General features: G+C 42.3%; 1 protein-coding gene across 2 annotated transcripts in view; it reads left to right on the top strand.

Annotated features, from left to right (window-relative positions):
* Window positions 1-20,468, top strand: part of ST3GAL1 (ST3 beta-galactoside alpha-2,3-sialyltransferase 1) — an 80,584-nt gene extending 60,116 nt beyond the window's left edge. For both annotated transcript variants that reach the window (XM_077781923.1, XM_021542387.3), the window contains 5 exons: window positions 2,868-3,064; window positions 6,177-6,356; window positions 11,047-11,092; window positions 13,295-13,414; window positions 14,851-20,468. In XM_077781923.1, the coding sequence (XP_077638049.1) occupies window positions 2,868-3,064; window positions 6,177-6,356; window positions 11,047-11,092; window positions 13,295-13,414; window positions 14,851-15,024 (717 nt within the window). In that variant the 3' untranslated portion in view covers window positions 15,025-20,468. The remainder of the gene's footprint in view (window positions 1-2,867; window positions 3,065-6,176; window positions 6,357-11,046; window positions 11,093-13,294; window positions 13,415-14,850) is intronic.
* Window positions 20,469-20,882: the final 414 nt, after the last annotated feature.

Here is a 20,882-nt window from a genome sequence, read left to right on the forward strand (position 1 = left end):
TAAGGAGGGAAGATGGACTGTTGAGTGGTATGTTATATGTGGACACAAGATGGGTTAAGATGCCTTATGAATTTGGACAAAAAGTTGAACTGCTTCTTTAAACACACATATTACTTGCACAGACTACTGAGAAAAGCAGCCACTTCACTCAGGACACAGGGGTCAAGTGTTTCAGTGTAGTTAGGGCCACTTGTAGCAGCTATATCCATACACATGTCCCTGTCACACATCTACACAACCTGGAGACAGGATGCTGTCCTAACAGAGCCACATGGCACTGCAGTGGCTCTGCCTTGCACAGCATGGACAGACTTCCACTCTGCTTTTGCTGATTTCCTTATGGGAAAGGCCAGACTTGTGAGAGCTTGATAAGGAGGGGAAATAAAAAAGGTAGAGACAACAATATTCCAAAAAAAAAAGACAAAAATTTGGGGTGGGAAAGTGAACTATAATCGGCTTGTAATTGTAATGCTATTAAAATGGTCTTTTTTCAATAAGCCAAGCAAACATTGTGCAATAAGGAACTGGCTGCATGTTAAGTCTGAACCTTTACAAGCTGAATATGCCTTGGAGTTAACAAGCCTTGTTGCTTCCTCTTCTCTGTTTTCCTGAAATATTAAAGAGCATTGATAGAAGATTAGGCCTGAAACATAGAGTTCAATCAGATAATCATTGGGAAATCAAAGCAGAGCACGTAAAATAAGTTATAGATAGATGTCTCATTGTATGGATGTTCAGCACACAGTGCAATAATGTCATCACTGTATTTGAGGTCACTGAGAGAATTTCTAGCATTAGTAATGGCCTTTCCCATGGAGTTGTGTACAACAGAGGGGTTGTAGGACAATGGTGTCCTGTTTTCAGGCTGATGTTGGTTCCCATGTCTCAGCTCAGTTGCAGTGGACTTACTCTAGACAGAAACATAAAAGAATGGTAGATGCCTGAGCTGTGTAAATGGAGGTACCTATCCAGAAAGTTTCTTACTCTCTTAATGCAGCAAAAATGCATCACTACCCCATGTTTTTCCCTTTTCTTTTCTGGACAAAAAGAAAATGTATCTTAAAAAGGGCAGACAGGTACTTGGAATTTTCTGAAAATTGCCTTCCTGTTCTGAATTTTCTCAGGCTAAATCAGTTCAAGAATAAGATTTTGGTGGGTTTCCTTTTCATTTCTTAAAGACACTTAAGAGTCAGCTCATCTTTATGGAGAGAGAGAGAATTATATGGTATATGTAAATGCGTGTTCAAATTACTCAAAATAAGTTCCTTTTTCAAAAAAGATTGTATTTTACTACATTATACATCTGTACTAGACTCTGTGACATCTATGAAGTCTCAAATTATTTTGAAGGCTGCAGCTTTTCTAACATTGTTTTTCTCATATCCAGAGTAAGATGAGGTTAGCTTCGATTCATAAAGAGCACACAAGAGTTTAGATATGTGGCCATGTATTTGTTGGATCACACACAAATTAAGAAGATGACCTTTTTTATTTATATAATTGAGCCTTGAACTGAATAGTGACATACACAGTCATAATTACAATGCTTGTCTGGTCATCTTAATTACTTTGCATCCTAATCACCTTGTGCAGTCCATATACAAGTATATAGATTAGGGAGGATTAGTGGGAAGATTAAGTCTGCGTATGCATTTCTTTGTCTTCTTTGTTTCAAGTTCTCAATGTCATCTTCTAGCTCTGAGCTCCAGAGACCTGTTGTTCAATTCAGTGCAAATAAGGTCCTGCAAAGAGCACAGAATTAAAACAAAAATTACAGTGCTTCACTTGTTTGTGTTTGTGTGTGAGAGGGAGATAGCAGGACAAATTAACAGTTCCTGGTGCAGTCAAGGGAAACACATTGGAAACTAAAGCCAAATTAGCTCAGGCCATTCCTGGGAGTCGTGGGAAAAGATGTTTCTGCTCTCTTCCTCCCTGTCTTTCCATGTCCTGGGCTGGCAGAGCAAGACAGAGCCTTTTTGGCCCATTTTGTGCTGGAGCCATTCTCCTTTTGTGAGCTTGGAAGCAAGTGGCACCCCGAGGGTGAGCAATGGTGTCTGTGAGCATGCCAGTACTGCCAACCTCTTCAGTAAATCTCAGAGAGCTGAGCCCCAGCAAGGGAGTGTCTGACCATCACCTGCCCAGCTCCTTGCCTGTACCTCCCCAGTCCAGCCATTGTTTCCACCATGCACCACAGAGCTGCTACAGAACAGTTTTCCTCCATGGCAACAGACACAATGACCAAGGTCCGGGTGGTTTTCTTCATCCTGGAGTTTTCTTTTAGATGATTATAAATCTCCAACCCTCAGGGCTAGCTCTAGTAAAGCTTCTTATTGCATGAGCAGCTGGTTCCTCCACAGTTCACTTACCATTTCCCTCTCCCACTCTTGGCATATGCCAAAATTTGTGGCAGGGATACCAGCCACTTCTGTCTTCCATCAGCTTCCCTGAGACTTTATAGGAGAGTTAAAAGGAATCTTACACATAAATAAATTAAAGAAATGTCACACATATTCTAACAGAAAATACCTGACCCAGATTGGGTTTAGGCTTAGAGAACACCAGAGGAACATTTATTCTGCTAAGGCCAGCCTCTGGGAAAATACTTGATCTGCTCTACCATAGCTAGATAGAGGAAGTGTGGGAATCTGATGAGGAGGAGGAGAAAAAGGAAGCCAAGTTTAAAAAGTTAAGGAGTTTTCCACTTGATTTTTTTCACACTTTGGCTCCCAACACGAAGCCTTGTACTGCAGAAGGCAGTGTCTGTGGGTAGATGTGGGATTGCTCTTTGAGGAGACACTTCAAGCCATCTCTAGCTGACAGAAAAGCTGCCTGTGTTGGTAACCTGGGCTGTTTTTTCTCCCTCACAGAAGCTGCAAGGAGAGAAAGCTCCGAGGAGTCTGAATGCCACTCTGGCCGAGCTGTTTGGGGTGATCCCCGGGGACGGGGATCCGCTGCAGGAGCGCGGCTCCGACTCCTGCCGGCGCTGCGCCGTCGTGGGCAACTCGGGCAACCTGCGGCAGTCCCAGTACGGCCCCGACATCGACTCCCACGACTTCGTGCTCAGGTCCGTGGCAACCACGCAGCTACAGATGCCTTTGCTGCCTAATAGTCACTGGTACTTGGGGGGGACAAGTGAGTAAACAAGGTTTCAGCGTCTGTCCAGTGAAACCTGGTACTTAAATCTAAGTTTCAGGGGGTATATGTGTGTTGGATATATCATTTCATGTTTTAGACTGGACAAAAAACACATTAATAGGTATTGATGATGTTCTGCACAGTCCACAATTGCCTGTGTTAAAAAATACAGGAGTTGCACTTATGAGTAAAAGTTATTTTTGCAGCCAGTGCTCACAAGTGATCTTTTAGATATTTGGCTGACTTATTAGATTTGACTTTCTTGCACTAATTCATTCTTAAGCAGTGGTAGGGTGGGGAAACCAAAGACACTTTTTAGTGGACAGGAGTCACCTGTTTGGCTGCAGGTACTTTGTAAAGGATGGCATTGCCTCTCCCTTTTGAGGCAACAAGGTTGTCTACTTTGTTCCACTGAAAGGCAAGCAGGAACTAGGTAAGCAGAGTTTTATCATTCAGAGGACAGCCAAAATATCTGGATTAAGTTCATCTCCAATGTGTCATCTGCTTTTCACACCACAGCTGCCAGCACAGTGCAATTTGGAGAGCTATAAAGGGCAGGAAGGGAGAGATTGCTCTTGAAATGCCACATGTAGGATTATTCTCTCGAAAGCAACAAAAGCCTTAGTAGGAAGCTGTGTACTGAAGTGAAGAACAAATCAACAAAAGATCAACACTGTTTGAACTCTTAAGCCACCTCGGCTTCTCATGTGGTTTGAGTATGGCATAGAGTCTTTAGGTGACATCTTCATCTTCACAAATCATATCAGGAGTTGCTTCCTGCAGTTTTATGTCTTGCTCCCCACCAAAAGCACCTCCCCAAAAACAGAGGCATCAACCTGACCTTCAGATCCATGAAGGGGAAGGGAGAGCCCTCTACATTATTCCTACAGGTTGTAAATGTGGGGCAGCTGCAAATGTGGGAAGCTGTGGTGCATTTATGCTTAACTCCTTCCATATAGAGGCAGCCCCATTCCTGTGTGGACTTTCTTATCCTGCCTGTCTTACATTTCTAGACTCGTGCAGAAAGGACACTTGCTGGCAGGAATAACTCAAGAGTAACACACCCAGGTGCATGTTTCTGCTCCGAGGCCTTGCCCCTCCCATGCCAGCCATCCCTGGCAAGGGCAAAACTCTGGGTGACTTAATGACTCTTTCAGTCTCAGATTTATGTTTCAACAATCCTAAGCCATATCTGAAAGGATTGCACAAGGTTTTAGGATTCACTGTGAGAATTTGTGCAGAGAAGGTGAGTCCTGTATGCATCAAACACAAAATCTCTGGTGACCGACCTGAAATTCACTTCCACATGCTCTGGCAATACAGCCAAGTGCAGGGGAGAGCCAAGGAGTCTGAGGGGCACCTTTGCTTCCAAACAGCCCACTTTTATTTGTATAACTATCTGTTTTCAGGACAGAAGGAAGTTCCTGCTTGTCCTTCCTGCTGAGACTGGGTGTGAGTGCTGCCTTTGGCCGTATGGCACCGACAGCCCCACCATGGGTGGCAAGAAAAGTACATAGACCCAAAGGCAGATTAAAAATGACCAACATGTCACCCTTGTCTTTGTCTTGCTGGAAAGAAACACCTATATTTTATACCTTTGACTGACTAATCTCAAGGCAAAACACAGAAAGTCCCGTGCTTTTCCAGTGTTTCTACACAGTATGGTGTGGGTCTCTGGCAGGGAAGGCAATAACAGGGAACTCAGTAACAAATCCAGGAGGCTGGCAGGATATTCTAACTACACTAATAACTCCCTTGAAGGGAGTCAGAAGAAATTTAAGTAATTCACCTGGGGGAGAACTGCAATAACACAGCCTGGCATAGACTTGATAAACAGATTTTTCCTCTCCTGTTATCATTAACCAGGGCAGCATGTTGTCTGGCAATGTATGATGTTCCTCATTACCTCGTCAGCTACATCCTTCCTTTTCCTCCCTGTGCTTCTGCCAGGAGCTGAGATAATGTTATTGCAGGAAAAAAAAAAAGCATTTTGCTCAGAGACAACTGAGGTGTTTCTCCATGGTTTTGCACAGCACCATGGATTTGTACAAGTTGCTTCAGGGATCTCTAATGTGCACTGTGCTGCACCACAGAAATATGCAAATCTCTGCCACTGAGGAGCTAAAGCATCAGGGAGAGAATTGCTGATGTGTTCCCAGATTGGCTTTCAGAAATGAACATAGGCATAGAGGCATTTCTGCAGTGCTGAGCTCAGAAATCCCCTCTCTGTTCCATGTATGGACCACTCATTTAAGAGTTGGACTCCATGATCCTTGTGGAACCCTTCCAACTCAGAATATTCCCTGATTCTGTTAATCTGTGATACATCCAACAGAAGGCAGGGTAACCCTGTTTGGTCAACACATCTTAACTGAGTCCTGGAGGCCCTGGGCAGATCTCCATGCACTGACCCCAGAGTTCCTTAAACACCCCATGTGTGTGCAGAGTGACCCTGAGTATCTGCTGGAGTTGGAGTACCTACTACAAAGTAAAAGTAAGGTTTGAGTAAATGGTCAGAAGCAGGTCCTGTATCTGTACTGTGTTTGTGTCTATTTGGCACTGGCTTTTGTCACACACAGCATATTATTACCCTGACCCTAGACATAAAAATACACCTGTATGGATAAGGGGGAAATGGAACTGCAAGAAGTCAAGCTGATGTACTTCAGGGCAATGGTTTTCTCACCAGCTGGAGTATGCAGCTTCAGGATGAAGTGAGATGTATCCTCATGGACTCACCACTCTTTTGATGACTGCAAAGAGAACACAGGGGTGTGCTCAGAGATACACTCCTGTTCAGTCCAAGGAATTCCACATCAAAGCTGAGCTTTCATTTACTGTTCAGTCACATGGGTTATGCTAATTCCAGCTTGCCTGAGGACCCCTACACCCTCTCAGGGCTGTCTGAAGACCCTGCATATAGCATCCCCTTAGCCATGGGAGCACATTCCTGACCTCAAGCAAATGGCTTGGTGAAAATTCACAGGTATTTGTACTTACCTAATTCCTCTTCTGTCTCAATTCTTGTTTTTGGGCTGCAGAATGAACCGTGCCCCCACTGCTGGCTACGAATCAGATGTTGGGAGCAAGACCACTCACCACTTTGTTTATCCTGAGAGCTACAGAGAGCTGGCAGCAAATGTGAGCATGATCCTGATCCCCTTCAAAACCCTGGATCTGCGCTGGGTTGTCACTGCTCTCACCACAGGCACCATCAACTTGTGAGTAAGGGCAGGCACAAGGGCTGGGAGCTCCATATTTCATGATGCTTTGGGAGGTGGTAGCCTGTGTGGGGCAAATCCCTACTTCTGGTAAGGCCCAGGGATGCTTTACAGACCCTCCCAAGCCAGACTTCAGCCCTAAACACTTGATTTTTAGGAAAAAAATTAATGTTATGATGCAGTTGTTGAGGCAGCGAGCGAGATCCAGTCCCTTACGTCCCCAGTGGTCTCAGAGAAATTAAAAGGGGAGCTTTTGCTGGTGGAAGTGACGAGTTTGGTCAAAAGGCTCATGAGCTTTGGGGTTCATTGCCTCATTTTGGGGTTTTCTGCTCATCCTTCCTCCTCTCTGGTTCCTTGGGAGTCAGTACACTTGCAGGAGAGGACGAGGAGGTAGAGAGGGCTGTGCAGGCTGCTCACCTGAGGTGGTGAGAGCAGATGCAGACCACAACACTTAGTGCCTCATCCACAGGATGAGCTCCTCTGGACAGGTTGGTCAGGACTTTGGTCTGTCTTCCCTGGTGGAACATGATTGAGAACCGTGCAGAGGAAACAATGTTTTATGTGTCACCTGCGTGTCTTAGCCTTAAATTCAAGAGTTCTACTTGCCAATAACGTAGCACACTGGAATTTACTCTCCAGTTCTTTTTTGAGTGCTGTCAGAAGTAAAGGTTGTCTCCTGCTAGATTTATGGCAGCACCAGAATTAGAAATGTGATCAAAATGAATGTTTCTTCTGGAAGCCTGCTAGCAGATTCTTTTCCTTCCTCTAAGCTGGCTTTTCCTAATCCAGAGAATGAAATACGTGACATTTGTACTGTGTGTGAGGTTATCTTCTGGATGTGAAACCACAGCCCTGTGGGGTTGCTTGGTGACACTCTGCTACACACAGACAGCAGGAGCAGATCAGATTGCTTTACTCCAGACAGAAATATTTCAAGACACTTAAAGTTTTTTCCCAATTTCAAAGTCTCAGAAGATTTAAACTTGGAAAAGTGTGTCTTGGGCACATTGACTGGGCATAATACCCACTTCACAATTTTAAGACTCTTTGATGAAAAAACAAATGAAGTTTTATTTCTTCTCCTGATTTTCTTTTCTCTCTTTGTAGATACATTTTAGATTATTTTCATTTCTTTTTACGATTACTTTACCTTGTAAAAAATCTGTGTTAACTTTATTTTACCTGTTTTATCTTCAGCATTTAATACATACACTCATAAACTGGCTTGAAAAAGATCCACCTTCAAGACATACTCTGACTTGGAAAAATCAGTAGACTTAGAAAAGTGTACCACTCACTACAAGTCATTGAGGTGCTAAAGCCTGTCCAGAGAAGGGTCATGGAACTGGAGAAGGGTCTGCAGCACAAGTCTGATGAGGAGCAGCTGAGGGAGCTGGAGCTGTACAGCTTGGACAAAAGGAGGCTCAGGGGGGACCTTACCAGTCTCTACAGCTCCCTGACAGGAGGCTGTAGCCTGGTGGGGGTCGGTCTCTTCTCTCAAATAACAAGAGATAGGAAAAGAGGAAATGCCTCAAGTTTTGCCAGGGGAGGTTTAGATTGAATATCAAAACCAATTTCTTCACCAGAAGAGTTGTCCAGCACTGGAACAGGCTGTCCATGGGAGTGGTGGTGTCACCATCTCTGAAGGAGATTAAAAAATGTATAAGTGTGTATAAGTGTGGCATGGCTTAGTGATGGTTTAGTTTGGTTTAGTTTATAGGGACATGGTTTAGTGATGACTTGGCAGTGGTGGATTAACTCTTGGACTCAATGATCTTAGAGATCTTTCCACCTAAATAATTCTATTGTTCTATAATTTACATGGACACGTTTTTCAGGCAGGTCCACTGCCTGTCCCTGCCCCAGGAGAAAGCTCTTGGTACTTCTTGAACTCTGAGCCTTGCACTGATTTCACGTGAGTGAGCCCTTAGCCTGTTAGGAAGATATGACTCATTGGCCACAATGCAGTCACAACTCATGAAAGGGAAAACACCTTTGCTTAATAAATTACAGGGTATATTATATATTTATAATTAGATTGTATACATTGTCTTTGTAAGCATCTGGTATAAATTAGTGTGTGATTATTTAACCACATGAAAGAAATACCACTATTTTAAGATATTTAAAACAGGAAAATTGCATAATTAATAAGCTGGAATAATAAAAGCAGAAAATCATAAGCATACAAATCATAGCAATGTACACAGCATAATTTTAGCCTTGTAGAATTAACCTATGAGCATACATTAAATACACAGTGTCAGATAATGAGTATAAGGAAATTGTTGAGTGCACATTTTTAAAGGGGAGAAAACATGAAATAAAAATAAAACACATTTGGAAGTCAGTATTTTAGAAAGGAAGATGTAATTATCTCCTTACCCCGGTCTGCTTGGGCATTGTTCCATGTGCACAGCCTGCATAGTGTCAGCTGAGTTTAGGCTAACAAGAAGCCAAGTGTACTCATAGCTAAAAAAGATAAGCATCCTGTATTAGTTAGACTTTTACACAGACCTTTAATTTTTAATTTCAGCTAAATGAAAGAATTTCCTAAAACTCAAAACCTGTGAGTTAAACATATTCTTCTCTTAGTATTGTCATAATTCTTACAATTTTTATGATTCAAAACAAAAGTCAAATTTTAAGTCAGATTGCCTTAATATTAACTTCAATTGACAGCTGAGTGATTCTCTCATACATTATTAGTCCCATTTGACTGATGTATTTCTATCTAAAAACATCCCTCTAAGACTAAGCATTGTTCCAGAAAAGAATAAGAAAAGCCTTTTCAGGGATTGGAAACTTTCAGGCCCTCATCAGCCATGCATTTACCCTGATTGCCTTGACTTGCAAGTCTTTTAGGAATCTGCTTGGTGAAAAAACCCCACTTTGTTTGGCAAAGACAGTTACTGTATTCCTTAGAATATTACACTTCTTGTGCCAAGGGTTCAGTAAATGTTTTGTACAATAAAATGAATGTTTTTCACAGGGACAATGACAGATTCCACTGGAGCCCTGCACAGTGGCTTGTGGAAGATGTTTCCCAGGGGATGTTACACTGCCTGTAGCCACCTTCATCACAGGGGTCAGTGTCCCACCCCTGTGTGGTTCCTCCTGGGTCACTCATTTTGCTCTGCAGCCCAGGTTTTACATGATCATGAGAGCAGAGGTCTTAATCAGTGTGCTAATATTTTCTGTGTCATTTTATGAAATTCTGCAGCCACGTGACAGCAGGACTTGAGTATTCTGAAACAATGAAGTAACCCTTGGTTAAAATGACTAATATGTCATCTGACAAGAGCTCCAGAAGTCTCCTGGTTAGATCAGAGATATCCACAAGTACTGTCATGAACACTGCATATTCATCTCTTTGGTCTTCTACTGTATCTATCCATGAAATCCATGAAACACAGCCTTCTTGTTTCTTCCACATCACCTTTTTAGAAAAGATTAACTGTTTATTCATATGATATTAAGGAAACTCTACTATCAAAGAAGCCTTTTTTGTCTTCATGAGCACAAAAAGGGCATGGGATCAGCAAGACTATGTTTACTGATTTGCTGATCAGGGTCAGGCATGGGGATATTTGCTGAGACCAGACTGAGAAGGCTGCATGAGTGTCCCTTTCCCCAGCAGCATCAACTCCCAGGAGTGTTAGAACCACCCATCACCTCTCACTGCTTCCAGCCCAGAGCACGGATGGCAGGTCAGGAGAACATTGCCAGGTCACCACTGGTTTGGGAAGGTTTAGACTAAGTTTTAAAAGTGATGATGTTCCACGGTTCAAAGAAAATAAAACCTTAAACCCAAGTGAAACCATTTAGACTGAACTAATGGAAGGGTTTGGTGATTTACCACAGCCCATCTAATAAGTGTGCAGGATATATTTTGGGATATACTCCAATTACAAGGCCAGCTCACCCGAATTTTTTCACTTGAAACAAACTCAGGATTGTATTTTTCTTACAGCACTCGTGATGAGCTGTGCAATGGCTTCACATGCTGTGCATGAGATATGGGGAATAAAAGCTTTTTTTCATTTTCAAGACATGACTCGTGATTTCTACTCCGTCATAAGGTGTAACTTGGAAATTTTATGCTGGAAACTGCAGGAAGCCTTCAGCATCACCCTGGGGAGGAGGAAAATCACTTTCTGTGAGGGACTGTGTCCTGGGAATGCTCGAGTTCCATATGACCACAGAAGGGGTGAACTCTGCTGCCACCGACTCTGAAAATCGTGTGGTAGCTCCGAGTATTAGGAGAGGAAAAGTCTCCCCCTGGTGGGAGAAGGTTTTTCTGCCATGAAATTAAATGGAAAGTCTTTTCCTATCATCAAAGAGCAAAGACTGCAACAAAAATTACCCAAGAATTAGAAGTCTCGAGCTTCACATGCTATTGACGCTAGAGTATATTTTCAACTAAATCTTTGGTGTCCTACTGTCAATAATTAACTTGAATTTTTAATAACGTAATAGTTTTCTATAAAATTGCGTCAGTGGCAGTTCAGTTTTTTTCATGCTGTGTTACTTAATTGCAGCCTCATTTTACAACAACATCTTGAATTTACTACTTTAGAATAATTTGAATTTATAACTGTATGTGAAGAATATTCTTTCTTTGGAATTTCAGGGAAATACTAATAACTTGACTTTTTATTTATCATGATGCTTCTTTTTTGTTTAACAGCACATATGTTCCAGTTCCAAGGAAAATCAAAGTCAAAAAAGAAAAGGTGAGCAATGCTGGTTTGTGCATTTATTCTCCTAATTTATTTGTAGGTCTTTTGCCTGTTTGGGAGACTGCAAGAATCCAAGCAAGCCCTTGACATTCATAAAAAGTTGCAGCCAAAATACAGACACTTTAAAAAGCTCAGCTAAGCTACAGATTTGGCTCCTGTGTGCCATTTAGGCCATAGATCAACCACTGTGGTTGGAAAGAAATTGCTCTTGTGGCTCTGTCATTGCATGAACACTATTCTGAAGGTTGCATCACTTCCTCTGGTGCTGCTCAGGAACATTAAAAATGCAGAATTGTCATCCACAGTAACTGCTCTGCTCCTACCCATTGCAGCCATTTATATGTAATGATACTGAGGAGAGACTTCAGAGGTTTTCTTAAATAATTTTAATATTTGAACACCAAGGATGTTTCTGACTCCCAGGTCACTTCCTTGTAATAAGGAGCTAAATGAATTCTGAGCAAATAAAGCTGTGTGTTTCCAAGTCAGTGGAGAATTCCTGGTGGTAGGCTCTTAGCCCAGAGCTGCAGTAATTACCTGTACCCAATTAAACAAGCTTGGAGGCTGAGCTCAGGCCAAGTCCAGGAAGGTTTTGCTCCGGGTGTATTACAGGTCTCACAGGCAGTGTTCAAGCACAGTGTGCAGGAAAGCAGACAGGGACAGGCTGGAGGCAGGACTTGCCATGGGGCTGGATGTTAATGGAGGATTCCCATGGAGGAACTTTAGCCACTGTGCAAAGACTTCTGTTGTTGTAGCTGTGTGGTTTGAGGCTATAACCAAGGCAGGCTCTTCCTATAACAAGGAAGAACTCCTAGCTTCTAGAAAAACAAAGGTCTCATTCTTTCAGCCTTTGGAGAGACTGATTTTCCAAAGAAGTACAGGTGTCTAGGCCATCAAGTGCTGTTAAAGTAAGCCATTAGTTTCAGAACATTAAAATTACAAATTAAAGCACACACCTTTCATTCAAGAAGCCAGGTTTTGCCAAAGCCTTCAGGTGAAACTCTCAACTAGTATCAGTTTATTTTCCTTTGCTTCAAATCATGGACCTCTAGGGTGCAATAAATAATCCCTTGGCTCATCCTTACCTGTTGTGAGGTACATGATAACCTCTGCAAAACCCCAGTGAGAAGCACCAGGGCAGGTTGTTAAACTCACACCACAGCTGAGAGGCAGCAGCCCAGGCTATGGTGATATGCAGCAGCTTCCTGAGCATGAGAGGAGAAGCCTGAGTTTCTTCCCACACTGTGCAATGCAAAACACCCTGTGAGAAGAGATTAAGCACAGATGCAGTATCAGCAATTAACCTCTGACTTTGTAAAAGGAAAAGCCTTGCAGCTAACCAGATAGCACTGAAATGCTGTCACTCTAATTGCAAACACAGCGTGGAGGGAAAAGTCTCTGTTTGCCTCACTCAGGGGAGGGGGTTCAAACCAAAGGCTCCTACCAGTCCTTGGATTTACTGTACTCTCAGGTCTTATCTTAAGTGCTCTCTCTCTGTGAGATGACCTTTGTGAGACAAACAAATGCATTTTATGTCTTGTAAGAAAAAAAAACATACAGCATAGAGAAAAGGGACATTTGAAAAACAGGATAAAAGAGTCATACATGACCTGATAGGCTTCCTGGTAGTTGCATTTGGCCCTTGGTTTCCTTAGAGCTGTACCTATAGAGATGCCAAGACATGGCTGCACATTGTGCACAAGAGGCAGTCGCTCTTATGTTGCCGCTCAAATTGATGGGAACTGATGATCTTAGGGGTCTTTTCCAACCTAAATTAATCCATGGTTCTGTGAAATGTGTCATGACATCTCATGCCTGCCTTGCTCAGGACTCTAACTCCCCAGAGTTCACCTGCAATCTGCTGCAGGGAGAGTTGAATGGCTAATGCCTAATTTTCATCTCACTTGTGCTTTTTCAGACTCTTGGTTTCAGTAGGAATCACCAAGATTTACATTACTGTAAGCAGAAGGAATATCAAGACCAAGGAAAGGCTGTTGATATGTAATTGCACATGGGAAATATTCCTGAATGCACTTAATATGGGACTTATTTTTGCCTTTCATTTGTCTTCAAGGAATAACTATTATTCCTTTCTTACCCAGTCCCCTATCCTCGTGTCCTTTAGGGATGATATGCTACCATTGTTTTTTCCCCAGGGTATTTTCCTAATGAGTCTTTCTCTCCAATTTTGCCTAGATCCTGGTTTATAATCCAACTTTTATGAAATACATCTATGAAAACTGGCTTGAGCATCATGGGAGATACCCCTCCACAGGCCTTCTGTCTTTGATGTTTGCTCTCCATGTATGTGATGAGGTAAAGTCTGTCTGTGTGTGGATATATGGATAAAAATCAGGACATTTCACACTGAAGAGCCAGGCACAACCCCTGGCCACTCACTCAGCCTTTGTTTCCCCCTCTCCACCTTCTCTGCTATTTACCTCTTCAAACATATGTAGGCTCCTCAGAAACATGCAGACATGCTCAAGTGCCACTGATGGATTTTTTTAATGTCAGCAAATTGTAGGGTATGCACTCCAGGAGAATATAATTAAACATAACCAGAGATTCCACGTGGTATCAAAAGACATCTAAACATGAATAGTATTTGTGCTCATCTTGCAAATTAAAGTTTGAATTATGTTTTGTCTCCTATTTTCAAACTCAGGCTTGTGGGTTTATACTGTAGGATATAGTAAATGCCTTTGCTCCTGCAGTTACTTGGGGAGATTTCCTGATTTGAGTGCTGTGAGGTGCTCCATGGTCACTGGAGACTCAGCTAGTTAGAGTAAGGCCAGGTCAGCCCTACAAAACCTTGCAAGCATGGGCTTGTCAACATAGGGGATAAAAATCACTTTGCTGGCAAAATCCCTGTCCTGGACACACATCTGCTGATGAGAGTTTTGGTCACCCAGGCTTGTTTTCATGGAGAGGTGATAGAAATACTCCTAAAGATACTGAAAGAAACTATCATGGTCATAGCAGATTGGGTGCAGCCTGTTTTGTGGTAAGCAGGCAATGAACAGAGCTCTGACATTACTAAAACCAATTTTAAAATAGCTCACATTTGAATGGGCCTGGGTGTGGTTGGTTTAGGGAGCTGGTTTGGGGCTAGGACCCATTCTAATCCAGTCAGACATACCACCACTCTCAGTTTCAATAAATCAGTGGTGATGTTTGGACTGTTACCATCACAGGTGATAGGCATAGCCATCAACAAACAAGCCTTTGTGGGAGGAGAGGCTGTAGCTGGGTATACATTCAAAGAACATAAAATCCATCTTTCTCTGAAGTAACTGCAAATATCATATAATCAGGCATATAAATGTAGTCACTGTGGGTCATTATTTGGAAGACCAGGACCAAACCATATTTTTTTTTACTCTTTGTGGTTTAAATCAACTGAAGAGGGGATTCCCATCCCAAGCCACGGATCTCCTGAGGTCAGTCATGCTTAAGGGATAGGAATGAGCTGTCATATTGCTAAACAAGAATTAATGGATGGAAATCTCCTTTTCCCTCTGAGTTCAGGTCTGGTGGTGTCTCAGCATAGCTTAGGATGTCAGATGCTTTGGATAGGCCTTGGGCTGTTTCTCTGTGCTCATGTCATGCAGCAGGAGAGTTTGGGACACCACTGAGCCCCTCAGGTGCTGATGCCTGTAAATACACTGAGAATAAAGAATTTATACAGCATTTCAGATGGAGAGCAATTGCTTTCCAGTCTGTAACACTAGTTCTGCCTTCCCTCCTAGGTGAATGTGTATGGCTTTGGAGCAGACAGCAAAGGACACTGGCACCATTACTGGGAAAACAACACTTCAGGTGGGGCCTTCCGGAAGACAGGCGTCCACGACGGGGATTTTGAGTTCAATATAACTTTAACTCTTGCCTCCATTGAAAAAATAAAATTTTTCAAGGGCAGATGACCCTGGCCACGGGGACAAGTGGGTGCTGCAATTTCCAGCATGCAGCAGAACAAAGCTCAGTGAAGAGGATCTGGGCACCAGCCAGGTTTGAATGTGTGGACCTGCGGTGGGTTTGGAGCATCTCCCACTGCAGGGATGAGGCCGAGGACCGGCTTCCCAGCTGCACATGATTTCTATCTTTGGATAGCTGGGAGCTGCCAATCAGCTGGAATAAATTAATCTCTGCTTAGGCTCTACGGCTGGATTCTTGAATTACTGATGAAAGATCTGCCTGTTGCAATTAGAGGAAGCCTGAGCACAGGAACTGCTGTCTGTGTGTCTGTTCTCTCCTCGAGCAAGGCAGGAGATCCTTGAAGAAGAGTGAAAATGGCTTCTGGGACTTGAGACCCGCCAAGGCAGCTGTGAACATCATAGTAAGGATTACCTCAAAGAAATGAATTCACTTCTGCTGTTGATCTTCTTTTTGAACCACCTCTTCTCTTTCTCTTATTACTTCTGTTTTCATGCTGTATTAAGAACAAACATGATGAAATTGCCTGGAGGAGAAAATATTTCAACCATTGCCTCATTTTGCATTGATAGTGTCTAGAAAATATGAATCAAATCATCTCATGTATTATTTAATATTGCTTCTTACACAGCCATAATGATTGAGAACATAATACTGAAAACTCCAGGAAAAAAAATGGCCTTTTTAGCCACTTGTTTGTCTCATTTGGTTATATGTAATTTTGGGGGTTTTTGGGGGGTGTTTTGGTGGAAAATACTCTGGATTTTTTTTTATTTAATCAGTTTAAAATTGGAAAGTGGACTTTCATGAAGTCATTTATATGTGCCTTTTATAATTGTGCAACAGATGTGATTTTTTTTTAAGATGAAAAACCCTAAATTCAACATTTTTATAAAAGGGGGGGAAAAATCAACCAAAGTTTAGCTTCTGTCTGGTATGCTTTTGTAATCAAAACCAATAATAACAACTCCTATATTGTATTTGAACAAACACAAACAAGACAATTTTTGAAGGTAGGTTTTACCTTTTTTTATGGGAAAATATTCAGAAGTCCCAAGGAAATTTTTCTTCTTATTTTTTTTTTACAAGTTTAAAAATGTGGTATCTCTTTACAAGGTCTCCATCTGAAATGGAAAAAAAAATCATCATTTGGGATATTAACTAGTTATACACTAAGAATCTTTTGCTCTGTAGCAGCACCTACAAAGACACAATCTGTATAAGCTGATCTTAGAGCATGAGACAGACTTCAAAATCATGTACTTCTCTGGAGAAATGAGTATACTGATGTCAGTACCTCCAGGCAGTGAGAGCAGGGAAGTTACAGTGGAGGTTTTATACTCACAGATTTTTTGCTGGAATCAATGCATTAAAGCTTCAAGGACAGATGAAGTATAAATCAAAAGTTTAGTCAGTGAAGAATAGAAAACTGTGGTCTTTTCTTCTCAATGTGGTGAAAACAAGACTTGTGGATTATGGATCCACTTTCAGCCTCGGTGAAACCAGAGCAGTTCTTGCCACAGACTTCAAGGGACTTTTGATCAGGCTTGGGGAAAATGGCATATTTAATTTTTAATGTATCACATTGGTTGGAGTTTATGGCAAAAGAAATCATCATCTAAATGTCCTCTCTTCTATGCACCAGTTGTGGCAGCATGTCCAAGCAGATGAGTATCTGAGTTGGTGAAAGTCCTTCAACAGTGATGTGCTTCATCCAAGATTTGTCCCCCTGTCTTTCTGCACCAGTTGGTACCAGTGGGGTGCCCTCCAAGGCAGCAACACGTGGCACAGTGCCATGGGCAGCTGGAATTTTGGGCGGCAGCACCACTCATCAGCATTTACTCATGGGATATAAAGAGCCAAGAATGCCAAATGTCTGTGTGGGAATGGAGCTCCCTCAGCTCGTGTGACCCTTCATTTCAGCAATATGGAAAGGGCAGGATTTTCAAATCCTCATGATGAGACCTGTTCACAATCCTCATGTCAGGAAGCCATTTCCCAGCATGAACTGAGCTGCATGTCACAGGCACAGCTGATTTGATGGGCTTGCTGTCTCCTACAAGTCCTTTGTGAAAGAATGAAGCATTACTGCCTGAACCATATTTGTTTGCTTTAAGGATTCCTGCTTTTTAAATTGCTGTTAATCAACATGCCTCTTATGAGATGCTGCAGTGATACAAACAAAGCAGGTTTAAGAGGTAAAAGACTACGTGTAAGATGCCAGTCAAAGCTTCACAGTTTGGCTGAATTTTGGAGCTTCAAGTACTTTTCTTTTTTTCCTCATGGACAAATATTAGTAATTCAGAAACATTGACTGCTTTTTCAGTCATTTTTAGAAAGACTTGGAAGAAAACTCATGGTGGTTAAATCCCCTTGATGTTTTGTTGTTTTTTATTTTTTTTTAATCACAGGGGCCAATTTGGAATCAAAAATAGTAGAAAAAGAAGCCAGCTATATTCTAGCCTGTGTTGTTCTGAAAGTTTCCTTTTGCTGTTCTAATAAAATTTCCGTTCTCCCCTGAACATTCTGCCTCTGACAGTACATATAAAACCTCATGGGTCATACACGCAGGTAGATTTAGTATCTTCATCATTAATGCTGCAATTCCCATTTAATTTTGTTGCCAACAGCAAGCAGGAACTGTGTACCACTGACGTCTGTTATTCAGAGTGTGAGGAGAGCAGAGTGGATCTCTCCAGGTGTAGGATGAGAAATAGTGGCTGCCATCATGTTTCTATTCCAGGGGAACTTTCTCTAGAATCCTTTAGGCAGCTGACTATTGTGTTAGTTTCTTGTCTCAGTTTCTCCACAATTTTGCTGCTCTTTCAATTGCCTTCAGAACCAGGAGACATCAACAGATGATGCTGAGGGAAGAATTCATTCTCACTGGCATTGTTGAAGACTGTTTTCCGTCTAGAAAATTTTTGGATTTAGTTTAAAAGAATCAAGGATAACATTTAACAGCATGTCAAGGTTTCAAACTCTTGGACTGTATTTGCCACCACTGCAAAATCTCTGAAGAACTCCTTGAGTGTGTGTTATGTTTTTTACCAAAGCCAAATCTCTTGAGCACTTTTTTCTTCCCATGTCCAGATTTTCTTTGTACTTTTCTCTGACTACACAATAGATTATGATTTTTTTCTCTAATGGTGTGGAGTTTCACACAATCATTTGTTGACATTTTATTTATTTAACTTTTCAGTATGATATGAATCAAAATAAATTTTTTATTGTAATCAAAGTGTTTCTGTGCACACTTCTTTTTCCACAGTATTTTCATTAACTCCTAGAACCTCCTCTGTCACATAACAGTGTAATGAAGCTTATTCCACTTCTTCATACCCATCTGGTCAGACTCAATGATCTTAGAGGTCTTTTCCAGCCTTTAAGATTCTGTGATCCCTTGGGTGACATTGGCATGTTTCAGGCTGCTTGTGGTCATGGCATCACACTGCTCACATGGCAGCTCTAGGCCTCTCTGGAGAAAATAAATTGAACTTAATATGCATGTGGTCTCCTGATGGATCTATGCTCTATTTAGGAGGTAGATAAGGGAAAATAATGTAGACTCAGAAACCAGTGACTTGAGAAAAAAATCGGCTTGTCTGACCTGGCTGAGATCTGAGGATCCAGCCCAGGTCCCTGTTTTTGGGGCCTGCTGAGGTCACACAGGCAGTGCAGTCATGGCTGGCTGAGCTGTGAATTGGGAGAGCCCCTCTAGGAGATGGATCCCTGTGGTCAAGTGTCACTTCAGCTGGTCACACCCACAGCTGCGTGACCACGGCTCTACATGTGGAAACACCACCTTGGCTGTTTCTCATGGACATCATCAACTGCTCACTTTCCTTATCTGTCCTTTCCTTTTCATGGTTTAAGGGACTGAGTAGGGTAGCTGGTCTGGCAGTGATGCAAGCTGCCCTTTGAAGTGCAACCATCCTGATGATAGGAGCTCAAGGTCAGCTCAGGAAGATCCTGTTCAGACTCAGGCTGTGGTGAGCTGGTCACAGTGAGAGCTGCTGTCTAGTGTGACCTTCAGAGGATCAGGTTCTCAGAAACTGCTTGACACTTTCCTTTTCAACCCAGGCTCTAGACATGCTGCATGAGTGAGATGTTAAACACCAATAATAGATACAGTCCAGCCAGAATCACACTTGTTGAAAATTAAGTGGGAAGTAGAGACACACAGGTCTGAGGAGCTATTCCAGTCACTTCAGGTGCAGAGGAGATGCAAAGCATTTGCTCCTCTGTTATTCTCAGCAAAGCAAAATAACACCTAGGAACAGCTTTCCTAAAAATAATTTTGTATTTTGCTTCATGTCCACTCACAAGAGGTGCAATGCAATGCGACTTCCAGGTCTGAAATTATTTTGTCAGGAAACTAATTTGTATAAAATTACAGTCTGGAAACCACTTGAGACTAGTAAGACATGCAGCAACAACAACAGCAGCATGCAGACAGATGGACCAACCACAGGACTTGGACAGAGGACTTTGCTCATACCATCAAATGAAGAACAAAAAGACCCACAGGGGAGCTGTATGGCTTCAGTCCATGGCATGGGTTCCTTTGATGGCTCACAGTCAGAATAGCAATTAAACCCAATGAATGAAAAGGCAAAGGAGTCCCTTGCCACCCTTAAAAATCTGATTTCCCTTGTCTTTTCTACAGAATTTGAGGGAGTTAATCTCATTACATTTATTGTCTCCAGACAATATGAAATAAATAGGGTTCATACAGTGAAAAGTTCTTCATGGTCAGGTACCTGTATGCAGAGGAAAATCTCTGTGTTTTCAGTTAAATTTTCTCCTGTAGGAAATTTACTGTGTTAGTCTGCTCCTTAGTTTGAGTTTCTAAGGTAACCTTTGGCTGGCAGAATATAAATATATCCATGTGGGAGTTTGTCTGTCTGTCCCCATGACATTAACACTCCTACTAAGAGAGGACATTTTCCACAATAATTACTGTTTCCACATAATCAGAGACTCCAGAGTTACTCAGCCACTACCAGCTGGCCTCCCTGTCCACCCAGACACCAGATGAGTGAGGAAAGCCTTCTAAACCTGTGCCATGAGCATCCTGCAGCACCATGGGCTCCCCCAAGGGTACCCCAAATCAAGTGTTACATCAAGGAGCCCCTTAGGGCCATTTCTCCCCATGTGCATTTTTGTGTTTCTCTCCTTGCTTCATTGGGGCTGGCCCAAAGAGCTGCCACCATCCAGGGAAGATGCACATTGCTCCCCCAGCCCCATCCCAAACCCACAGTCTGGGGCTGGGGATGTGAATGGACTTTGCCATACCTAAGATGTGCTTTGAAGTGTTTTTTTTCCAGTGGCTTTTCCAGTTTCAGCCACATCCCATGTTCAGCCTGTGCAAAGACCAGAGTGGGTTTCATATGGTACAAAATATCAGAGTGATTTCACAGCATCAATCACAGAATCAATCATAGAATCATTGTGTCTGGGGATGACTTTATGATGCTGAATTTTATCCCCATTCATCTGTTTAGCCCAGAATTTTTGTGTCTTTAAAACTAGATCCAAGAGAGAAGAGAGGGAGAAAGAAAAGCGGTAGAATTTTTTTTACTCCTGTACTCAAAAAACAGAGATGGTTGGATAGAATGGTTGCGTTGCAAGGGACCTTCAAGATCATCCACCCTGCTGCCATGGGCAGGGACACCTTCCACTGGACCAGGTTGCTCAAAGCAACCTGGCCTTGAACATTCCAGGGATGGGGCATCCACAGCATCTCTGGGCAATCTGTGCCAGTGCCTCATGCCCTCACTGCAAATAATTTTTTAATAACATCTAATCTAAATCTCAGCTCTGTTAATTTAAAGTTGTTCCCCCT

This window comes from Lonchura striata, chromosome 1 (assembly GCF_046129695.1).
Source record: "Lonchura striata isolate bLonStr1 chromosome 1, bLonStr1.mat, whole genome shotgun sequence".
Classification (NCBI taxonomy): Eukaryota; Metazoa; Chordata; class Aves; order Passeriformes; family Estrildidae; genus Lonchura; species Lonchura striata.